This window comes from Poeciliopsis prolifica, unplaced genomic scaffold (assembly GCF_027474105.1).
Source record: "Poeciliopsis prolifica strain line A6 unplaced genomic scaffold, Auburn_PproV2 SCAFFOLD005, whole genome shotgun sequence".
Lineage (NCBI taxonomy): Eukaryota > Metazoa > Chordata > Actinopteri > Cyprinodontiformes > Poeciliidae > Poeciliopsis > Poeciliopsis prolifica.
In genome coordinates this window covers 4,971,872-4,992,090 of record NW_026562380.1, presented here as the reverse complement: position 1 = coordinate 4,992,090, position 20,219 = coordinate 4,971,872, and the positions used below count along the sequence as shown (strand labels likewise).

Here is a 20,219-nt window from a genome sequence, read left to right as displayed (position 1 = left end):
AAAGGAGGAAAGTTGACAGCGAGGGCCGACGGTTCAAGGATGGGTGGAAATTGGACTATTTCTTCATTGAAATACATAACAACTGTGTTTGCCTCATTTGTAAAGAGACAGTGGCTGTTTTGAAGCGACATTATCAAACTAACATGCTGAGGCACATGACAAGATCACAGGTAATGAACGCAGCGAGAAACTGAAACACCTTGAAGCTAGCTTAATCTCACAGCAGCAATATTTTACAAAAGCTCGAGAGTCAAACGAGAATGCTACAAAGGCTGGTTACGAGGTAGCAGCGATGATCGCAAAGCATTGCAAACCTTTCACCGTTTCACTAGTGCGCAGCGTCCTGTCCCTGGTCGCCAAGCGAGAGAGAGGTGTGCTAATCAACATTTATAGTTACTGTCATATTTTAAATGAGCCCTGCACTTGTTGATATGACAATTTCTCTGTTATTGTGTTTAAAAATTCTGTAAATATTAAACTCCCATTTTGAGATTTTTTTTAATGTTTCAAATGTAATTTGCACCCAAGAGTACAATTACTTCTCTTCAACTATTACAAAAAAGTTAGTGTTAAAAAAGTGAAGTTAAATGAATATTTAATTTCAATTTTCAATGTCAATTGAATTTTGATATGTATGTTTCAAATGAACCAAAACATATGCTTAAGATGGCTGAAATTAAAATAAAAAAGCAAATGTGAAACACACAACAGCTCGCTGAAATGTATTTAAATTAATTGCTTATATGTAAAGAACGTCCGCCAAGGTTGGCCCCCCTATATTTTTAACACACCAAATCTGGCCCCCTTTGCAAAAAGTTTGGACACCCCTGGTCTAAGGGCTTCTTTCTATTTATTTAAATATTGTGCTTTTTTAACATGACATAAAATAGCAAAATTTTAAAATCTGTGACCATTACTAATTATAAAGAATGCAATGGTCTCCTGATGCATTTTTGGCAAAAGAAATCTGATCTATCAGCATGTTAATCTGGAGGTGAAAAGAAAGTACATCCTTTTTAAATGTGCTTGTCAACTAGGCCATAAACTTATTTAATAATCAGTAGCTTTTAAATCTAGGGATACAGAAGTTTAATTGACTAATAAAAGACAATCTCTCAACAAAAAACTTCTGAAACAACTTCACTGGTTTCACAGGAATTAAGTTTGAAATTAGCTCCAATAATCTGCTAATCAAAGAACTTAATTAAAGGGATGAAGAGCAAGAGTGTAGACCTTGTTAAAAGGTTCATGTTTGGGCAGTTATCTGCTCAAGGTTTGTTTCAGCACACAGCCAGAAAAGGTTGACATTAATGAGTTCAGAGAACCATGTTGCTCTCTATCAGCCTAAGAAAGATTATTTTACAGAGAAGAAATATGTTCTATTTTTCTCAACATTTGCTGAATTTCCCAAAACTGAAGGTTTAACTTGAGGTCAAACTGAGCAATCCTCCAGAAAAATTACAAAAACAACCCTTACATCAACGTCTATCTCTACAGGGCTCTATTCCCAAGTTATGTTTTAAAGGTCTATGACTACAATTAGGGGAAGGTTTCAATAGTTTGTTTGGAAACACTGCCTGGAGGAAGCATCTTGCCTCTACTTACTTTTAAGTATAAAATATACAGGACAAAGACACAGGAAACTCAGTTGTCAAGATGAAGTAATAATGAAGTCTATAAAATGCCACAATGTGCCCACATAGCCTGTCAGACGTAACAAAAGACATTTAAGAAATGTAATCGCCTCATAGCTCCATGTGACATGAGTCAGATTTTCACACACTAGTGATTACATACCCCTTCTTCATGCTTTGTCAAACTGCAACTTTATATATTTTTGAGTTGGCTGAATATAAATGAATCCTCAATACAAAGTTTAACATCTGCTATTAAACTGCATATTTTCTCATCGGATCTGTTGCGTTTTCAATCAACTCTGCTTCTAAATTCAATTTGGTCTTTGGCCCACCTCAGAGTTTCAGTCTTTGGGACCAACTAATCTGGATTTATGCTACATGTACACAATCAAGAGAGTTATCTAAAGCAGGTAAGATGTTAACTGCTTACACCTTTTACAGAACCTCTTGAACTGCCCATTTTAAGGAAATTGTTTAGGATGGAGGAGGATTGTTGTGAGGGTTTTCTGAACATCTACACCCAGTCGTTCGCCCATTATCCTTCATCCAGAATAATTTTGTTGGCACAAAAGTACAACTAATTAATATTAAGTCCTTAATGATCATCAGTCATAAAGTGAATGATCTCAGTAACGTCATGATCTGTTTGATTTACTATTAATTCCTTCCGTCACTGTGAGGTATTTTATTACTGCTTTCAGTGAGGCAGATTTAACTTCCACAGTCATGTGTAGGCAGCCTGATTACAGTTATAATTTTTAATAAAAGGTATTGGCTCTGGGATCAGTTGGTCTTGTCTTGTGAATAGCTGGTTGTGAATAGCTGTTCTCCATCGGGCTGCATGAGATTTAATATCTGAAACAGTTTAGGCAGAAGTCTGGTCGAGGCCCCCACTTTTCTATACAAAATGCAATCTGCCTCCAATCAGAACTGACACTACTGTTTACTGCCTGACAGTCCTGCCAAACAGTACACAGCCCATGGTATGCAAGACAGTGACAGATAGTGGCAGGCTCAGCTAAGACAGTCAACAGGCTGGAGTGGAGCTTTTCAGGGAAGGAAAGTCTGTAGTGTGGGTAGGATAAATTCTGCTGGCTTTTCACAGAGGATGGAGAAGGCTATCTCATCTCCATCAGGAGCACTCGCTCTCTCCACAAATTAATTGAATGTCAGTCAAAGGGAAAGTGAAACGGAGGTGAGAAAGTGACTCAAACCTTTGTGTTAGAGCAAAAATGGAAGATGGGCAGCCGGGGTTTAAAATTCAAACCTTTAATGCTCAGGAGAAATCATTGAAGAAGTGAGGAATCACCAAAAATTGGAGGCAAATAAAGACGGATGTGTGGTCAGAAACATAAACGTCCACTAAAAAGAGATGCTCATATACCAAAAGCAGACTTTCAAGTATCTGGATAAATAAACACCAGCTGCAAAGAAACCTTGCCAGAGGAGAGATTCATTAAAAGCCCCTTTCTGATCCAAATTATATGCTGTTTTTTAAAATCTTTCTCAATAATTTCACCTTTCTACTTTGTTGGATGCAGTCCTGAATAAAATCATTGGTAATATTCCACAGTAATGGAATAAAATTACTACCTGAGACAACTTTAATGCTCACCGTTTGAGCTTGTGGCAAAGACAAGTAACCTCTATCAAATTTTGCTACACCCACAACACTTTTCAGGGGACTTGTTGTCAGAAGACATTAAATATGATTCAGCTTTAAAAAAACAAAAATATTAGCCCATGTTACACTTCATGCTGCTGTGCTGCATTAATATTGTGCACTCAAAACCAATAATATCCATGGAAATAAAATGCTAAATCAAGTAGGCAGTTTCCTCATACAAGTACCTTCATTAATTAAAATATTTATTCTTTAATAGCAGTTAAAAAAACATGTAAAGGAAAATGTCACAGAGTGAAAAATTATTTGCCACCTTGTATATTTTTTTTCTCCTAGGAGTGTTTTGGGGAGGTGAAATAGATCCAGACTGATTTGAAATGAAAAAATAGTGCAACTTACAAACTTAAAAAACCCCACCAAGCATTGTTATTTGATTCTTTAGAGATTAAATAGATCAGCTTAGAAAAGAAAATCACCTAAATAAAGACTCATTTAAACTATCAATTAGTTTATGAAAGATCAGCTCAATTGAAAAAAAAGGACCTTACCTTCTACTTCCATGTTGGTATCTGGTGGGTCATTATCTTTCTCTGGGACAGGTTGTTTTTGATCTGATTGAACCAAAGAAAATATGTTGTTTAATTTGTGACAAGCCTTCACAGGACAGTTTAACCATCTGTTTGAGTTAGTAGAGAAAATAAATGAAAGGAAATGGTCAGTGGTACCAAAACTTCTGCTAGAAATATACCTTTGTTATCCTCCTTTTCTTTGCTGGTGTTTTGCTCTTTATTGTCATCTTCCTCGTTGTCAGTGACCATTTTGCTTAATTCTTCACTCTTTTCACGTTCATTGTCATTCTGTTGTTGGTCTGGCTCCATTTTGGTTGAATTGTCATCCTCATCTTCAAATAATCAGAAAACAAATGACAGGAAGAGAGTGTTGAATGATTAACTGGTGCATTTGAGTGTCACATGACAGTTTTTAATATGTGACAGAAAAATAACCTCATACTCCATTTTCTGATAGAAATCTCTGAAACATTTATAGAGTAACACTTTGGTGTCTCTTTTTGCTGAAATGGAGTTTGATAGATGACAGGAAAAGACTGTCAGACTAAAAAAAAGACAAAATTTGGAGAAATATTGGATGCTGAATTAGATATTTCAAAAGTTAACATTCTTACACTTATTATTGTAATATAGGTGGTAGTGTAAAAAACAAGATCAAAATGTTAAAATGTGAAGAAAAAGAAAAATGTATGTCTATACACACAATACATGCACATATCAAACTTTTCAGATTTTTATTAGTTCGTAATAATATAACACTGACTTTTGCTCTATCCCATAAAGTAATAAAAAAAAACACACAAAAAAACTGGGTTTCAATGAAACAAAAAAGTTGAACAAGTTTATGGGTATAGCAGCTATTACCTTTGTATTGCACTGTACTGTATGGAGCAATTTCTGTTAAATTATCCTGCTGGTCTTTTTTGCTCTTAACTCCCTGTTTGTGTCTCATGAGAAGGTAATTACACATCCTAGATATTGGATTGCATCCCAGGGCAGCATTTGCTAGAACTTGCTCATAGAATGCCTCCAAAATTCATGCAGAGAGAGGCTCTATCTGTCAAATCACTGTCAATGGCATGGGATTTGAATAAAACAAAAACAGAAGAGAGATGAGGCGCTGCTCGCTGCCAGTATGCAAATGCCGAATCTTAATTATATACCAGCAGCACAGAGGATAGTCGAAAAAGAGAAACGGTTCTGGCTCAAAGTTAATGGCTGCCAATGTGCCAAAAGAAAATGTACAGATACATTTATATACCATCTACACGCACAGCTCAATAAATAACATCTGGGCTCCACATTGATGTATTTGAAGATGTGCATTATAATCACACTGCTATAGCTCTATTTTAAACAAAAATATCCATGCAATACCTTTACACTTTAAGCTTAAAAGAAAAACCAAAGCCTGAATTTCAGCTTCCGAGAGATACGAAGCAGTTCAACATGCCACTTTGGGACGTGATGGTTAGTGAGGTGGAAATCTACACTTAAGATGATCACATCTAATCAAAGCCAGTGTTTGTCCTGGAGATTGGACTCCAAACTAAACCATACCTTGGGGTTGACTCGGCATGTCTTCATCTTCTGGTTCTGAAAAACAGAGAAGGAATTCAAATAAGGGGGAAACATTCAGGTTCAGTACTGAAGCAGAGAGTCGAAATGATTCGACTTTCCATATCACCTCAAAAAGCCTTTTTCGTTCCAACTCTTTGTACAGCTTTGTCTTTTATACTGCAGTATGAGAGCAATGGAACCACAAAGACATGCATAAATTAAGAGACAAAAAAAAAAAGAAAAGAGAAAGAATGTCACTTCTAAAGCTATACATAATTGAGTGATTTCTTTGTTCCAACCAAAGTGTGTTCCAACCAAGTGTGATAAGAGAAGTTTTTTCTTGTGTGTCGAAAAGGAAGGAAAGGCTGAGCAGAAATGAATAAAAAATATTTTTTTTGATGAGAAATGGCATCAAGAGGCATTGGTGAAGCAGAGAGATTGAGAACATGTTTTAATGGTGCGTGGAGCTGCATACCATCGTTCTTCTCCTCTTCGTCATGAGCTTCCTCTTCACCTAGAAAGCAAGGGGAAGGAGCTGTCATACAAACAAGCATGAATATGAAAAATGCCAGCTATTCATATCAGGAAAACAAAGCAACGAGTCACACTAATCATCAGTGTTCATCTTCTCTTTGCAAAGGACTCATTTCAGTAGAACTGACATCACGTTTTGCAAAGTGCTTCACAAAGAAAGTTTGCTTTATCAGTCCAGGGGATTTTCTCAATGCTTTAGGGTAAACTACACCTGCAGGGTGGGGTAGAAAAATTCTGGAAATTGTTCAATCTGGATGACTTCTGGGAATTTATCATCCTAAATCAGAATTTAAAGCATTGAGGGTTAGCCCTTATCTGGGATTTTAAATGAAGTTTTGGGATGTACCTTTTAGCATAACCTTGATTTAAACAACTAGATTTCAAGTAGTGCCAAGTGCAAAGAGGTTGCTTAATCAGAAGCTCCAAGAAGCCAATGACATGGTAAGATGAGCTCAGGTGAGAAAATCGTTTGACAAGATAACTTGGTTTTTACATCTATAAGTCAGGTCTTTATGGAAAATGGGCAACAGAAAAATTATTTTGCATTGAAGCCTGGTTTTAAGTGACAAAATGTGAAAAAAGTTGAAGGGATATGAAGATTTTTGCATGGTGCTGCATCCTAACAGTATAGAGCAGATATAGTAATGATCATGATGATGACACGTCTCCACCCTTGGAAAAATAAAATAAAGCTGTATAGTTAATGGATCTTGTTACACGTTTTATGACTCGCCATATACCACTTGATTCGGATTTAGTCGCGTAGTTTACATGCATATCATCACCACTCTTAAAGTCAGCAGACACATTGCCATCTCCCTATGTTAAACAGCTTCTAATAATATGCCAGCATAAAAGGCAAAATATGCATATATATATTTTATAAGACATCAATCTGCCATCATATCCATCGCTCTCATCCTCTGTGTCCCTCTTTGCTTTCTCTTGCACTTTTCCATTTATGTACACGCATAAACCAATGACATTTGGGACAAATTGAGTAAATGAAAGCCATGACACCAATAAGAGAACATGCTTCACAATGGCTATTGTGCAGCTTCTATAATTGCTTTTTTAACAAGCTGCAGCAAGAAGCCATTTTTTCATATCTATGCAATTTTGCAATGCACTCAGAACAATAAAAAATGCCAACCTCTATTAAATGGGGGAAAAGGCCAGTCCTACCACTGCCACATGTTTGTCCCAAGTACCTCTGTCCATCATGCAGAACGCCGGTGACACACAGATGGCAGCGCTTTGTATTAATCATGACTGGCATTTTGAGAAGAAACCACAGACAAGGGGGCTGAAAAGAGTACTTCACCAGAAAACACTGTGTCAGAATAATACTTCCCAAGCCTCAAAAACTTCCTAAACCTTTGCTCTGTTAAAAATTGTATTTATTTTTTTTAACTTTCTAAAGTGATCTTTATTAACCATATCTCAAATATGACAAAAGTACCAAAAGTAATTTCCTCCATGTTATTTGATCATTTGTGTTTGGCTTATTGAATGCAATAGTATTCTATTTGGGACAGAGGATGTAAAGGAACAGATTGTGGATACACACAAACACACGCATACAACTCCTAACAGAGGAGATTCTCTGCTGGGTTGATGTGATTTATAATGGCTCCAAGTTGGGATCAATTAGACTCCTGTCTCTCCTCACAAAATGAAACCCTAGACCTGCACACCAAGAATGATGCCAACCCGAATGCCCCAAACAGCAGGTGGCAGCATTGTCACAGCTTTCTTTACCAGTGCGCACCATATGATTCTGTCACAGCTGCGATTCAGTTTCTGACATACTTCACAGAGAAGGCTTCAGCACAACATTTTCAGTGTCAATACGTCCATGAGACCCGCTGCGAGAAATGCAGGAACAAAAAAGCAATTTCAGCCACTCTGCTGCTCTTTTGTATACAAAACAAGAAGGCTGGAGTGTAGTTCTGAGAAGAAAAAAAAAGAAACAAATCTTACTCACTCTGAATCATTTATTTATGTTAACATAAAAGCCAACAGGATTACAAGTATGTTAATAATTTAGGTCGTAACATGCAACATACCTCGTGTGTCCTACTCGCGTGACCACTGAGTAAACCGAAAGTGATGATGATACTTTCAAGGAAGTCAAAGTGGTGTTTAAATTCAGCAAATAACAATAAATATTAAATTCCCATAAGCACACACAGTGCCGTAAAAGAAAGTATTTCCCCTTACAGACTTCTTCTGCAATGCTTATTTATCTCACGTTTCAGAGAAAAAGAACCAAACAGCACATAAAAAAAAATCTAATGATAATTTCATTTATAAAGGTAAAAAAGGAATTGCCTCACAAACCTGGTAATTTGTTGCAGCAACATTATTAGGAAGAAAAGTTTGCAATAATCAGCAATGAACCTTTTACATCGCTGTGAAGGAATTATTTCCGACTTTCTTTGAAGAATTGCTTTGTTTCAGTCAAACTGGACTGGTTTGGTGTGTGGTCGCTGATTTTCTAAAGCCCTCCAGCCCTCTAGAGGTGGAGTTGCTGGTGGGCTTTAGATAATTGCTCTTCTGCATAACAAAAATGTGCTTCAGTTTAAGGTGATGAGCTGATGGGTCCAAAGCAAATATGCGACAAATTTGTGTTGTTTTTGGTGAGCAGTGGTTTTTGCCTAAGAACTCTCCACGTTCTTTACTTTTTCCAAAATATTTACGGAGGCATTTGGCTCTGCAATGCTTTAGATGCTGTTCTACTTTCTTTCATTACCTCCTGGATGATTTGTTAATGTGTTTTTGATCTAAATATGTTAGCCTAGCAAAGGTTCACCTCTCTTCCATGTTTTCTCTACAGGCAGACAATGGCTTTTACTGTGGTTCAATAAAAGTCTTAGAAATTACTTTTGAATCCTGTCCATAAAATTTTACATATTTTTAGGAACACAGAGTAACACATACATTTTTTTCTATATTTTCACACACTTCATGCTGACGAAGAAGTTTAATTTAAGAGTTATTTTAATTTTAGGTGGGTTTGCAGGGCTTTTTATTTATTTCAAATTACATTTTGTATTTACCAAAGGACAAAACATCTTTTGGAAATCTTTTATCCTACTGCATATTGTTAAGACAGATACTTTTTAGATGATTAAAAAAAAAATCATTAGTGTAATTGGATTGCCTTTTCTAGCTTTGATAAATGCAATAATTTAATTTTTTTCAATGTTTTTTATTGTAATTTAATTTATTTTTTTGCATTTACAGTGGACAAAAATCTATTTTGCCGACAGTACCTCTCCATTAAGCAGATCAAAAGATCTTTTGGAAATCTTTTAGCCTGCTTCATGTGGCTAGACAGGTATTATTTAAGTTTTTCTTAATTTTAGTTTAGCAGTAAAATTAGCAGTAAAATTTCCTGAGTGTGTTTATCATTACAAAATTGCAGTAAAGCTGTACTTTAATAGTCCTTAATAAAATTAATTATTAGAAAAATGCATTTTATAAATCCCTGTACAACATTAAAACATATTTTATTATCTGACAGAATAATAAAAAACAGTAAGAAGGCTAATACTTTCTCACAGCACTTTGCACATACTCATCAGATAGGCTGAGTTCCACCTCATAGCCTTGTCTGTTGTTTCTTTGATTAAATCCACTGAAGCAAAAGACAAAAAAGGAGAGAGACCTTAAAAAATTCATGAGACATGTAAAGCGGGGACAAAAAAGCTCTGGGATGACCCACTGCGATCATTCTGAGACCTTCAGCATGTGAAATCTGTGTGTGCAAGTTCGTTTGTGAGCCACGGTTTGACAGGCAGCCACAGTGTAAAAGATGGCATCCCATAGAGAGGCTGGCTGTCAGTCCACACAGTGTTATTAATCTACATATCTGTCCACACCCGCACAGAGATGCGCCATCTTTCACCATCAACCCCGCCGCTCCCCCTCAGGTTATTCTCAGTATGCATCCAATGCCAGGCATTGATTTCTGGCTCAGTTTTCAGATTTTACTGTGGCTTGCCCTGTGACATCAACTAATCTCACTAATTCCAACTTGATATCAGATAATCGACACTGTGAGGTGTTCTCAAAGAGCTTATATTTCACCTTAGACCTCTGTGCCAGCACTTGGCTAAGCGGGTGGCCCACCCTTTTCTTCCCCCCACTTTTATTTATGTAACTTGCAGCGTGTGCATGCTGTGCATCTGTTTCATGTGGATTATCACAGCACAGCTCGTCCCCACGCACACTGTCGATCTGTGACACTATTTCTCAAATTCCTCCGATTGCCTGAGGTTTCATTTATTAGCTACTTACGCTCATCACTCATCAGCCACTCATTAACATAAATCTCATGATTATGCCCTTAAAATGAATTAAATTATTTTCTTAATATGTTGACATGATCACGACCCTACTGCAGATCATCAGAAGATAATGGAAAGAAGGATAATATTCTTCAATATAATATAATATAATATAATATAATATAATATAATATAATATAATATAATATAATATAATATAATATAATATAATATAATATAATATAATATACAATTATAATATACAATTTAGGTTCAAAAAGTGGAATTAACACACAGTATGAAGTTAAAGGCCAAATTTAGTTTAAAAGTTATGAATATAAATGAAGCATCTCTCAGAACAATCTAAAATTTTGAAATTAGCATAATATTTGAAATAAAAGATTATGTTTCATTAAAGAAATATGTCATGTTAAATTGTTTTTTATGCGCTTCTCAATAATAAATAGAAAAATATTCAAACTGTTCTTCTAATGGCTAGCCAACTTTTTGCATGCAGCCACTTAATTTGGTGATTTATCTTTTGTGATGAGCTCAAAGTCTTTTAGGTTGGAAGGCCTCATTGTCATCACCCTAATCTTTATCTCCCTCCACAGATGTTGTATCAGATTCAAGGGACTGTGACTGGACAGCTGTAGATGAATTTTAGAATATCCTGGGTTTCTATTATTACTATTTTCTTCCTTTGGTCCACAGGGACCCAGAAGGCTTTTGCTTGTAAGTGAAAAATTAATTACTTGTACGTGTTGTGTATGAAATAGAAGAAAAAGGGAAGCCCTATAATAATTCAGTCTACCAACAGTGAATTCTTCTTAGAGGAACAATGAAGAAAGCCTCTGTACCTTGATGGGGGACCCAGTAAAAAGTAAGAGTTTACCCCTTGAGGAGCATGATGGATGTGATGGATCCACTAAGATATCCTGACAGGTACCAGTTTTGTTGCAGTGCAAAATTAATTTCAAAATAAAAACTAATAAAAAACCTAAATAAAATCCCCCCCAGATCGATGACACCTCGTCAGAACCCAAGTACAGACAGGAGACAGTAAAATACAGCTATTTGTTTTCAAAGGAGGAAGCTCCTTCTCTGTTGTTCTAAAGCATCTTAGGGTGCTCGTCTCACACAGCTGACAGTGTGCTTTTCCAGCTCACTGTTCCTCTGCTCTATGGTATCTTGACATCTGAGCGTTTGCTATGATTAATCCCTCCTATGTGCTACATTGAACCACACCTAACCTTTACAGTGCAGGCAGAACAAAATCATTTCATTCCCTTCCTCTGAGAGAGGTTGTCTCAAGGACTGACTGTTCCCAAGCTGGGAAGCTGCGTCAAGGCCCTTTGTGAATGGATTAGTTACTATTAAGCTGGGGGGCCCGATAAATTAGGATTTCTAAAGATTATTACAAAATACTTATGCCCTTCTAATGCTGGTGATTGAATTTTTAGAATCATCCTGAATTACGTTTGTGGATTAGAGAGGAGGTATCTTGCAGAGGAAAAGGACTTATTATGCTTTGTTTTACAGCATAAATTGTATTGTCGCCCTTTAAGTAACTGCCATGTCCAGAGGATCGCATGGAACAGATTCTCCAAAGAAAACAAGCATGACTGTTATCTTCAAAAACTTCCCACAACCTTAAGGCTTCAAGACAAATGGATAGTGTACGATTTTAATTGCCTACCAACGCCCTCCAGTGTAAGAATCTCATTATCTTTGGTCCATCGTATTGGAGAAGCCTATAATTGTTTCAACATTACACATCCAAAGGGGCTGAAGCTGCAGAATAGCTGGATAATGGCTTCTTAAACAGGTTTGCCCAAAAGAAAACATTCCTTTAAAAAAGAACCAAGCTTCATCCTCTATTCATTTCCCCAAAGAGGAGAGCTAGGCATCAGAGAGCAAGAGATTACCCAGCAAAAACACATTCCATTAGTTTAGACATGGTGGAAAATTTTTCTGTAAACACATATCAGTGTAAGAGGCTCCCACTACCACTAACGCTGCTTGGCATGCTCAACATTGAAATAATTGGAGTAGAAAACAGACAGATGCAGGTAGACATATAGATTTAGTAACATGCTCACCCTTTTCGGCATCCTCAGCCTCTTCCTTGGTTGTAGATTTTGTTGATGGAGGTGTGCTGTCTGTAAATAAACAATGAGAGTTGGTGCTTCACTGATGCGGTAATGATGCGTCTCTATCCACAAAAAGCAACAAAATGCAACTCTTTTGTCAGGTCTTGTCGATATAAACTGTCAAGTGGGTTGGCATGAGTAAATAAAACGTATCCTACAACCTCTATATCTGAAATGCTCAATAAACACAATACACAATAAACATATTTCTTAGCTCAACCCAAAGCCTTTTACTATATTGTTTTGTGTTCTCTGTAGACTCCATCATTCAAAATGTTACCTCCACAAGCTGTTTGAGATGTATCTGCATAGCGGAATAAAAGTATCAAAGGTAAAACGCGTCTTTGTTGTCGAGCTGGAAAAGTTGAGAATGGAAATCTTTAGAAGGCCGTCCAAAATCAATTCCATTTTAATTTCTATGGGAATGTCAGAATAAATACCCTGCAAACACAGTCTTGTTTATAAGAAGAGAAGCAAGTGCCTAGTTTTCAGTTTCAAACTGACAGAATGATGCAAAATAGACTTTTTTGTGTGTTATGTCATGTTACAATGTTATTCTCTCATCAAAAAAAAAGTCATTTTCTTTTAAGTTCTGTTTGGTATATACAGTATTTTTATAACAAATGATGGTAACAGTTACTTGATTGAACTATAAAATTGCTTTATGTACTTAGAGAATACATAAAATTTCCCTTTTAAGAAGTGAGACAACAATTTGTAGAATGGTTGTACATTTACTCAAGCAGGTTATGAAATCTGAATAAAGTAAATATAAAACAAAAAAATCTGCAAAGTGTCAAATACTTCTTCACTGTATGTTAAAGGGGATATTTTATAACAACTGAAGGTAACATAGCTACTTGACTGTGCAATAAAATGGGACTAGGGGCCTGGCAACTACATAATACCGCCCATTAGATGACACACAGTCTAATCAAAGTCCAAATGTAATATAATGCCATCTAATTCATCATGTAATGCCAACTGACCAAGTTATATGCATAAGGAAGGTCAACCAACTGCACAATTGATTTGGAGTAATCTCTCACAATGAGCAACCATGTGAGAATTTATTGCAAAGCCATTAATTTAATACATTATAGTTAGACACATCAATCATGTACTACTTTGAATAATTTGTAAATCAATTAATGAGGGTTCAATTTAGGTTTAGGAGAAAAAAAAATTACATCCTAAAAGAACACTCTGTGTTGGCTGTCTAAGTTCGGCATGCCTCTGAGGAGACCATACAGCTCTCTTCTGTGGCTTTGTTACCTGCCTGAAAAAAACAACATAAAAAGGAAATCTCCAGAGGGAGAGGAGGGAAGAATGTGAGGCTTTGAGACCATCTCCAGACCACTGTGTGAGCCAAAAGCACCATCCCACGTTAGCATAAAAATCATTTGAGGCTTTGAGTTGGTTCCAAGCTGACTGATTCAAACTCTGGTTGATGGAGTGGAATAAAAGGCCAGTTCTTGGCACCCACAAAGAGGGAAATCAAACAAGGCCAAACTGGACGAGGACAGGAATGGTATGATAATACAAGAGAGCTAGGAATTATCAGGAATTGTTTCAGCTGGTGTTTTATGGTCTGATGGTATGTTATTGTAGAGTATGTAGTGTAAAACAGCTGGTGAGGAGCTCTATAGAAATAATGTAGACTGTCTGGGCTAAAAATCTCAAATGCATTTGGTTTGAGCCAAATCTTTATGATGCAGCCATTACGTCCGCACAGTTTCACTTTGAAATATCACATTTTACAGTGCACGTATAAAATAGCTCTTTTATGTTTCCCCAAAATGGAGTCCCTTTGAAAACACAGATGCGTGTAATTGGCAAATCATGGGAGTGACTTTGGGAGGAAAAACATTTTGACAGCACCCAGAGCTCTACATTTACTGTAATGTGGCCACTTTCTCCAACAGACAGTAAAACTAATGGTGTTCTCTTCTTAGTTGGGTTCACATGTGCGATGAGTTTTTTTTTTTTAAAGCATCAGCAGCAGAAAAATTTGGATCTTCTCTTTTATAAGGGAAAACATCATCAGGTGCAATGTTCCCTTGAGAGCAAACTGCTGCAGGCAGGAAACTGCTTTTCACAGAAATAAATCTCTTCAGCAGTGACAACAAAGCTAAACTATGCTGCATCTTTTGTTTAACAACACACACAATTCCATGAGGTAGTTTGTTTATCCTGCTGCTTATTCAGGACATCAGTGCATGGATGAATGTCAATAGTTTATCCCGATAAGCAACATCTGGGAGTTTTGGGCTGCGTGCCACATGATGCGGTGGAGATAAAAGCATCATACACTGACAGTCATGTTTGTGCTATCATCTGGCTTATGCTGTGGAGGGGTGCCAATCTGTAGTCTCTTTGTCACCGCTCTAGGTGGTCTAAAGGCATTGTGGCCGTAAACCGGATGAACTGAATGTTGTCGGGGAATTAGCTCTTGTAGTGTAACACACCTGACATGAAGTATTTTTATACTAAGATGAGTTAGGCCAGGGATTCGGCTTGTCAGCAGATGCATAAACATTCAATTTTGTCTGCCGCATAAAACCCAGCAAATCACTGTCACAAGCCAAAGCTTCGGCGCTCACTCACCCTCTGTCTGCTTTAATGGAGGTGTTAAGGTGAAAAGGCAACCATGAAATATTCTGTCACTCACCTCCCTTCAGCTGCTCCTCCGTAACCTCGATGTCATTGTCTGGAAGAGGAGGGAAATGTGTGTGTTAAAGGAGGCAGTTTTATAAAGTACAATACAACCTGTCATCATAAATTGATTACACTGTTAGAACACAGTATTTCAACACTGTGTGTCTACTTCCTGTGTTCCAAACAATAAGCCCATAACGCTCTCCTACAGTTGATTGTTGCAAATATTTGTTGAAATATAGTTCAAATGCAAACTAAACATAAGTTTTAGCCCCCCTTGATTTTAAATCATGTATAAAAGCTTAAGTTTAATCCACCCATTTTCTTAAACCATTATCCCATTGGGTCGGGATGGGTGGTGGTGCCTACCTCCAGAAGACAACAAGCAAGAGACGGGGTACACCCTGAAGAGTTTGCCAGTTCATCACAGGGCAACACAGAGAAAGAGAGGACAAACAACTATCCACACACTACATTTATTTCTATTTTTACATTATAATATCGAAGGTAGACATTTGTGGCTTTTGAAGAACCAGTCTTTAAGTTGTCTTTTAAATGAGGTGAGAACGGTAAAACTTCTACTGTTTATTTACCCAGTAATAACCCATCTCCATTTCCCATCAGTTTCTTATTATGATAAAGTACTGAGTATGTGGGTATGTTGTTTAAGAGGGTCATATTCTACAGAGATTAATTTTCAATTAACTTCATTCTGCAAGACTTAGCATGAGTGACATAAAACCTTATATATGCTGAAATTACAAGAACCGCAGACTGGTCTTGACAATTGTACCTCTTAAAAACTGATTTTCCCCTTTGATTCCTTCCAGTTCTGCTGTGAGAGAGACTTTAAGGTGAGTTAAAGGTGTTTCTGGATGGATAGGTTGAGGTGCACTGCATGAGATGATAAACAGGCTTTGGGATCTGCTTCTGGAGGAACTGCTGAGTGAGAGTTGTAGGTCCTGGTTCTTTTCTCAAATGCATTCCTACACTCAGATCTTATGCAGCACAGCATGCCTCAAGGTGTGTTGTGTCATGCCACAACAGTTGACGTGCTTGTGTTTCTGAAGTACAGTTCATATGAGTGAAGTATGCACAATTTGTGATTATATATGTATATACGGCTTGGTTTGACTCTGGAAAATGATTGCACTGTGGTGTAACAAGCAAAAGAGTGTGTTTGCTTTGATGAAAGGCTGTTGTCATCTGTTCTGTAGAAGTGCAACCATCAGAGCTCCCTGCGGATTCTGCGGCAGGCTTTTCTTTTGTATAACACTGAATAAAAGGGTACAGTGCATTAATCTAACCCTGCTCGGGGAAACAAAGAAAGGCCCACTGATACAGTAACAACAGTGCAAGAATGGAAACAGAAGCTACTTCAACTACTGCCAAATATTATAGCGCCAGACAAACACTCGTCCAGGCAGGAAATGTGTGCGCCTTGGTCATGAATAACTGTATGTGACACATTTGCTTTTGTCCCCGTTTTCTTCCTGTTTCTCCATCAATCATTCCACCACAGTTACTTTTAGACTGACAGAAATAAAATTGCATCAGTGTTGGCAAATCTTTTTATGGTAAACTAAAGCTGAATATTAAAAATCGTTTTAAAGGCGTCTTGATTGAGATACGCCACCCAGAGTGATTATACGTTGATTAAAGTGTCATAATATGTCAAGGTTTATCAGAATCATACTCAACAAAAATAGTGTGGCACAAAGCTGCAAAATTTTTATCTTCAAAAAACAAATAAATAAATAAATAAATATATATATATATATATATATATATATAATATATATATATATATATATATATATATATATATATATATATATATATATATATACACATACTGGAACTGTATGTAAAACAGTTCACTAAGCCAGGCCTAGTGAGTAAGTAACCATGTCAACACAACAGTGAAATGTTGATAAGCAAATATGCAGGGCTTACTCACTACATGTCTGATTTATGCACAAACATGACTATTTTTCACTGATACTGAGCTGAAGCTGAATCCTCATGCTGCCTAAACTGAGCCTGTGCTTTCTCACAATCACATCACTAATACACCATGGTTTCCTCATTTCCCAAACCTGAGGAACAGCTTTGTGGAACCGACACAGACTTCATTTTCACCCCTCACAGGGTTCCCTTAGCCTTTCATATCCTCCCTCAACAAATTATATGTGTGTGATAAAAGCACGCACATGCCACAGCTTTACTTCTTCCAAAGGAGTAGGAGAACCGTGATATTTTTTAGGTGAGTGTGTGTGTGTGTAGAAATGCTAAGGATATAGAGTGTATTAAGAACCATGTAAATAAATGTCAATTGGGAAGTCGGAGAAACAGTTGGAGAGAATGCAGCAGTCTCTGCAGATCTGTGGGCTGTGTTAATATTGTCAGCACCGTGGCTGATTGAGGAGAAGAGGAGATGGAGCCCAGCTTGTGGGCAGCCACCCGGATCATATTAGGAGAGGAGTGTACCCAGAATCAATTTCTACATGCTTTTTACTCTCTACAACCGCTGCTGCCTTGCTGCTTTCATTCTCACAAATAACACGAGCCGAGACAAGCATGTGGTCAGACACGACAATCAGAATCAGAGCATAATCACATGATTAAATAAATTAACTGAAGAGTGTGTGTGCAGCAAAGTCCATGTGTACACACACCTCTTAGGCTTTTTTTAAAATTTTTTTTGCATTTTGTGAAATCACAACCAAAAACAAAATCAGTGATTTTATGTGACAGAAAAAAACAAAGTAGTAAATATTACTGAAGTGTAACACAAAGAGAATACAGTAGCAAACATGACAGCTGAAACAGCTTCTCAGTGTAGTTTGATTGAGCTTTTTCCATTTTGTGTCAATGAACCAGCCTATTTTTTAACATGAAAGACTGTGGAGCCATGTCTTAAAAGAAAGTGGAAATTGCAGGAATGGATGGTTCTGCATGAGCAAGGAATACAAGTTTAGGCCACACTTTTCAGAGGTTTATCTGCTAAAAAACAACTTTTAGAAGCATATCTCATTTTCCTTTGATGTCACAATGTTGTGTTTTTATGTTTGTCAAATAAAATGCCAAAACAATACAGGTAGGTATCATGACAAACTGGGGGATTATTTTCAAGGTAAATCCAGTCAAGGTTTTATTTAGTTTTTGTTTAAAAAACCGCAGCAACTGTTGTGGTTCTGATTACATTTCTTCAAGCAGGACAAACACTGGTGGCTCTTTTAACAAGGCAAGAATAGGTAGCGTAATTATCAGATCCTCATATCAATGCTTACAAACCCCGATACTGAGCTAGGAAAAGGATAATGATTGGTCCAATGCAAGTAAAAGATAGTGGTGTTATGCACAAGCCTTTTTGTCTATTTGCGTAAATCAGTCTTTGTGTGCTTGAGAGGTTTCATGACTGCATGAGGTGCTCCTTGAGCTGGTGATACATAAAAGACCTTTGTTTGCCTGTATCAGTACTCATTAAATGAGCCTGCTTGAACACAAATAACATACCAGTGCAAAGCGGAATGCGCGGTCATTTGTAAGCATGTCAAAAGCACGAAATTCAATACTCTACATGGTTTAACTACCTGTTTCCAATGTGCGCCGTGGCTGGTATGCACGATTACTATTGTCAGCAGAGGCTATTTTTCAGTTTCTTCCTTCTGCAGACAAGTAACCATATTTTGGCTCCCTCTCACTGACAGCTTGTGGAGATTCACATTGTAATAAAGCAATTTCCTGTATGCAAATGTCCTGTTTACACATTCTTGCTCCAGTCATTGTCACTTGACAGATTGCTTGAATACGAGGAGAGCGGCTATACAATGAAAAACGGGAGTAGCGACTTCAAAATAAAAATCTATTCTGTCTGGTCTTAGCTCAAGCATTCTGAAACTGATGAGATGGGGGGAGATCTGGACTTCTAACATGACCCCCCTTACTGTGGGGGTAGGGGGGTCATGTTAGACACCCAAAAACAGTCATGTTTTTGGGTGTCATGTAATCTGACACCCAAAAATAAGACCGAGTACAATCCGTTGCTCTCAGGAGTCAATTCAACTCACAAATTAGATTACTTATGAAGGCAATTGATTGCAATTGACATACAAATACTAAAAAGAGCACAAAGGGGTACCAATCGCGCAACTCTGCAGCAGCTTGCTGATAGAAGAGGCAATGGAGAAGCCCCTTATTGATGCAATAGGAATGAATGATAGAAAGTGGGAGAATAAGGCAATGGGCAAGTGAATGAGGAGAGGCATAAGTGAGAGCAAGTAAGGAGAGGAAGAGGAAAAAAAAACGGACTGGTCGATATAACGGAAGGTTATTGAAAGCGAGTGTGCAGGAGACAGAATGATCTTAAGCCTCAGTGTGTGGCATCAGTGCTGCAGCAGGAACCACACCACTGTCTTGCCCTGGCAGTGAGGATGATGAGATGTTCTGAAAGTGTTCGAGCACACCTGCAGAGCTAATTCACAGCCTCTGATTCACTACTACCATTCTGCACAGGCTAAATGCAAGTCTTTTCACACTACGGGGTTATGCATTAGTGACATGTTGCAATCATACCAATCAGCATTTCTTTCTTTACAGCAAACCTTTCCACAACCTCTGAAATACATTTTGCTGGATCAGCCATATGAATTCACTCCCCTTCCATCAGGATAGAGTCGACATTCACAAGATTCTTAATTTCATGTCCCTGTTCTTCCTGACTGAATATGTTGAAAGAGCTTTATATTTTAGTGAGGATGTGATAAATGCTTTGATCTTGCTCATGAGCTGAAAGATTAGAACAGGTGTAGGTGAGAGTGGAGTAAAAATGTCTGGCTCACAGCCGACATTGATCCAGAGTGGAAAAGTCATACTCACTTATTCTCTCCTGCCCACACATGTTAGCAGAGCAGACTTGAGCGTGGCCCTGAACCCAGGGGTCAAAGAGCAGATGACTGCTGAGGAATGTCATGGTATCTGCTGCAGATATTAATTAAATCTCTGACTCCTGCTTTCAAAATTTATAAGCTATACAAAAGTGTTCATAGTTTTCAAACCTTTACACATTTTGCCTCAATCTTATTTTTCTGTAATCTGACACCCAAAAATAAGACCGAGTACAATCCGTTGCTCTCAGGAGTCAATTCAACTCACAAATTAGATGACTTATGAAGGCAATTGATTGC

At 37.4% G+C, this 20,219-nt stretch overlaps 1 protein-coding gene across 1 annotated transcript in view; it reads right to left on the bottom strand.

The window, feature by feature from the left end:
• The window catches only part of macrod2 (mono-ADP ribosylhydrolase 2), a 443,628-nt gene that overhangs the window by 19,640 nt on the left and 403,769 nt on the right, over window positions 1-20,219 (bottom strand). Inside the window, exons 10-15 of the mRNA XM_055030012.1 lie at window positions 15,044-15,082; window positions 12,322-12,381; window positions 5,866-5,904; window positions 5,391-5,426; window positions 4,010-4,162; window positions 3,810-3,872 (exon numbers count right to left, since the gene is read on the bottom strand). Coding sequence (XP_054885987.1) covers window positions 3,810-3,872; window positions 4,010-4,162; window positions 5,391-5,426; window positions 5,866-5,904; window positions 12,322-12,381; window positions 15,044-15,082 — 390 coding nt within the window. The remainder of the gene's footprint in view (window positions 1-3,809; window positions 3,873-4,009; window positions 4,163-5,390; window positions 5,427-5,865; window positions 5,905-12,321; window positions 12,382-15,043; window positions 15,083-20,219) is intronic.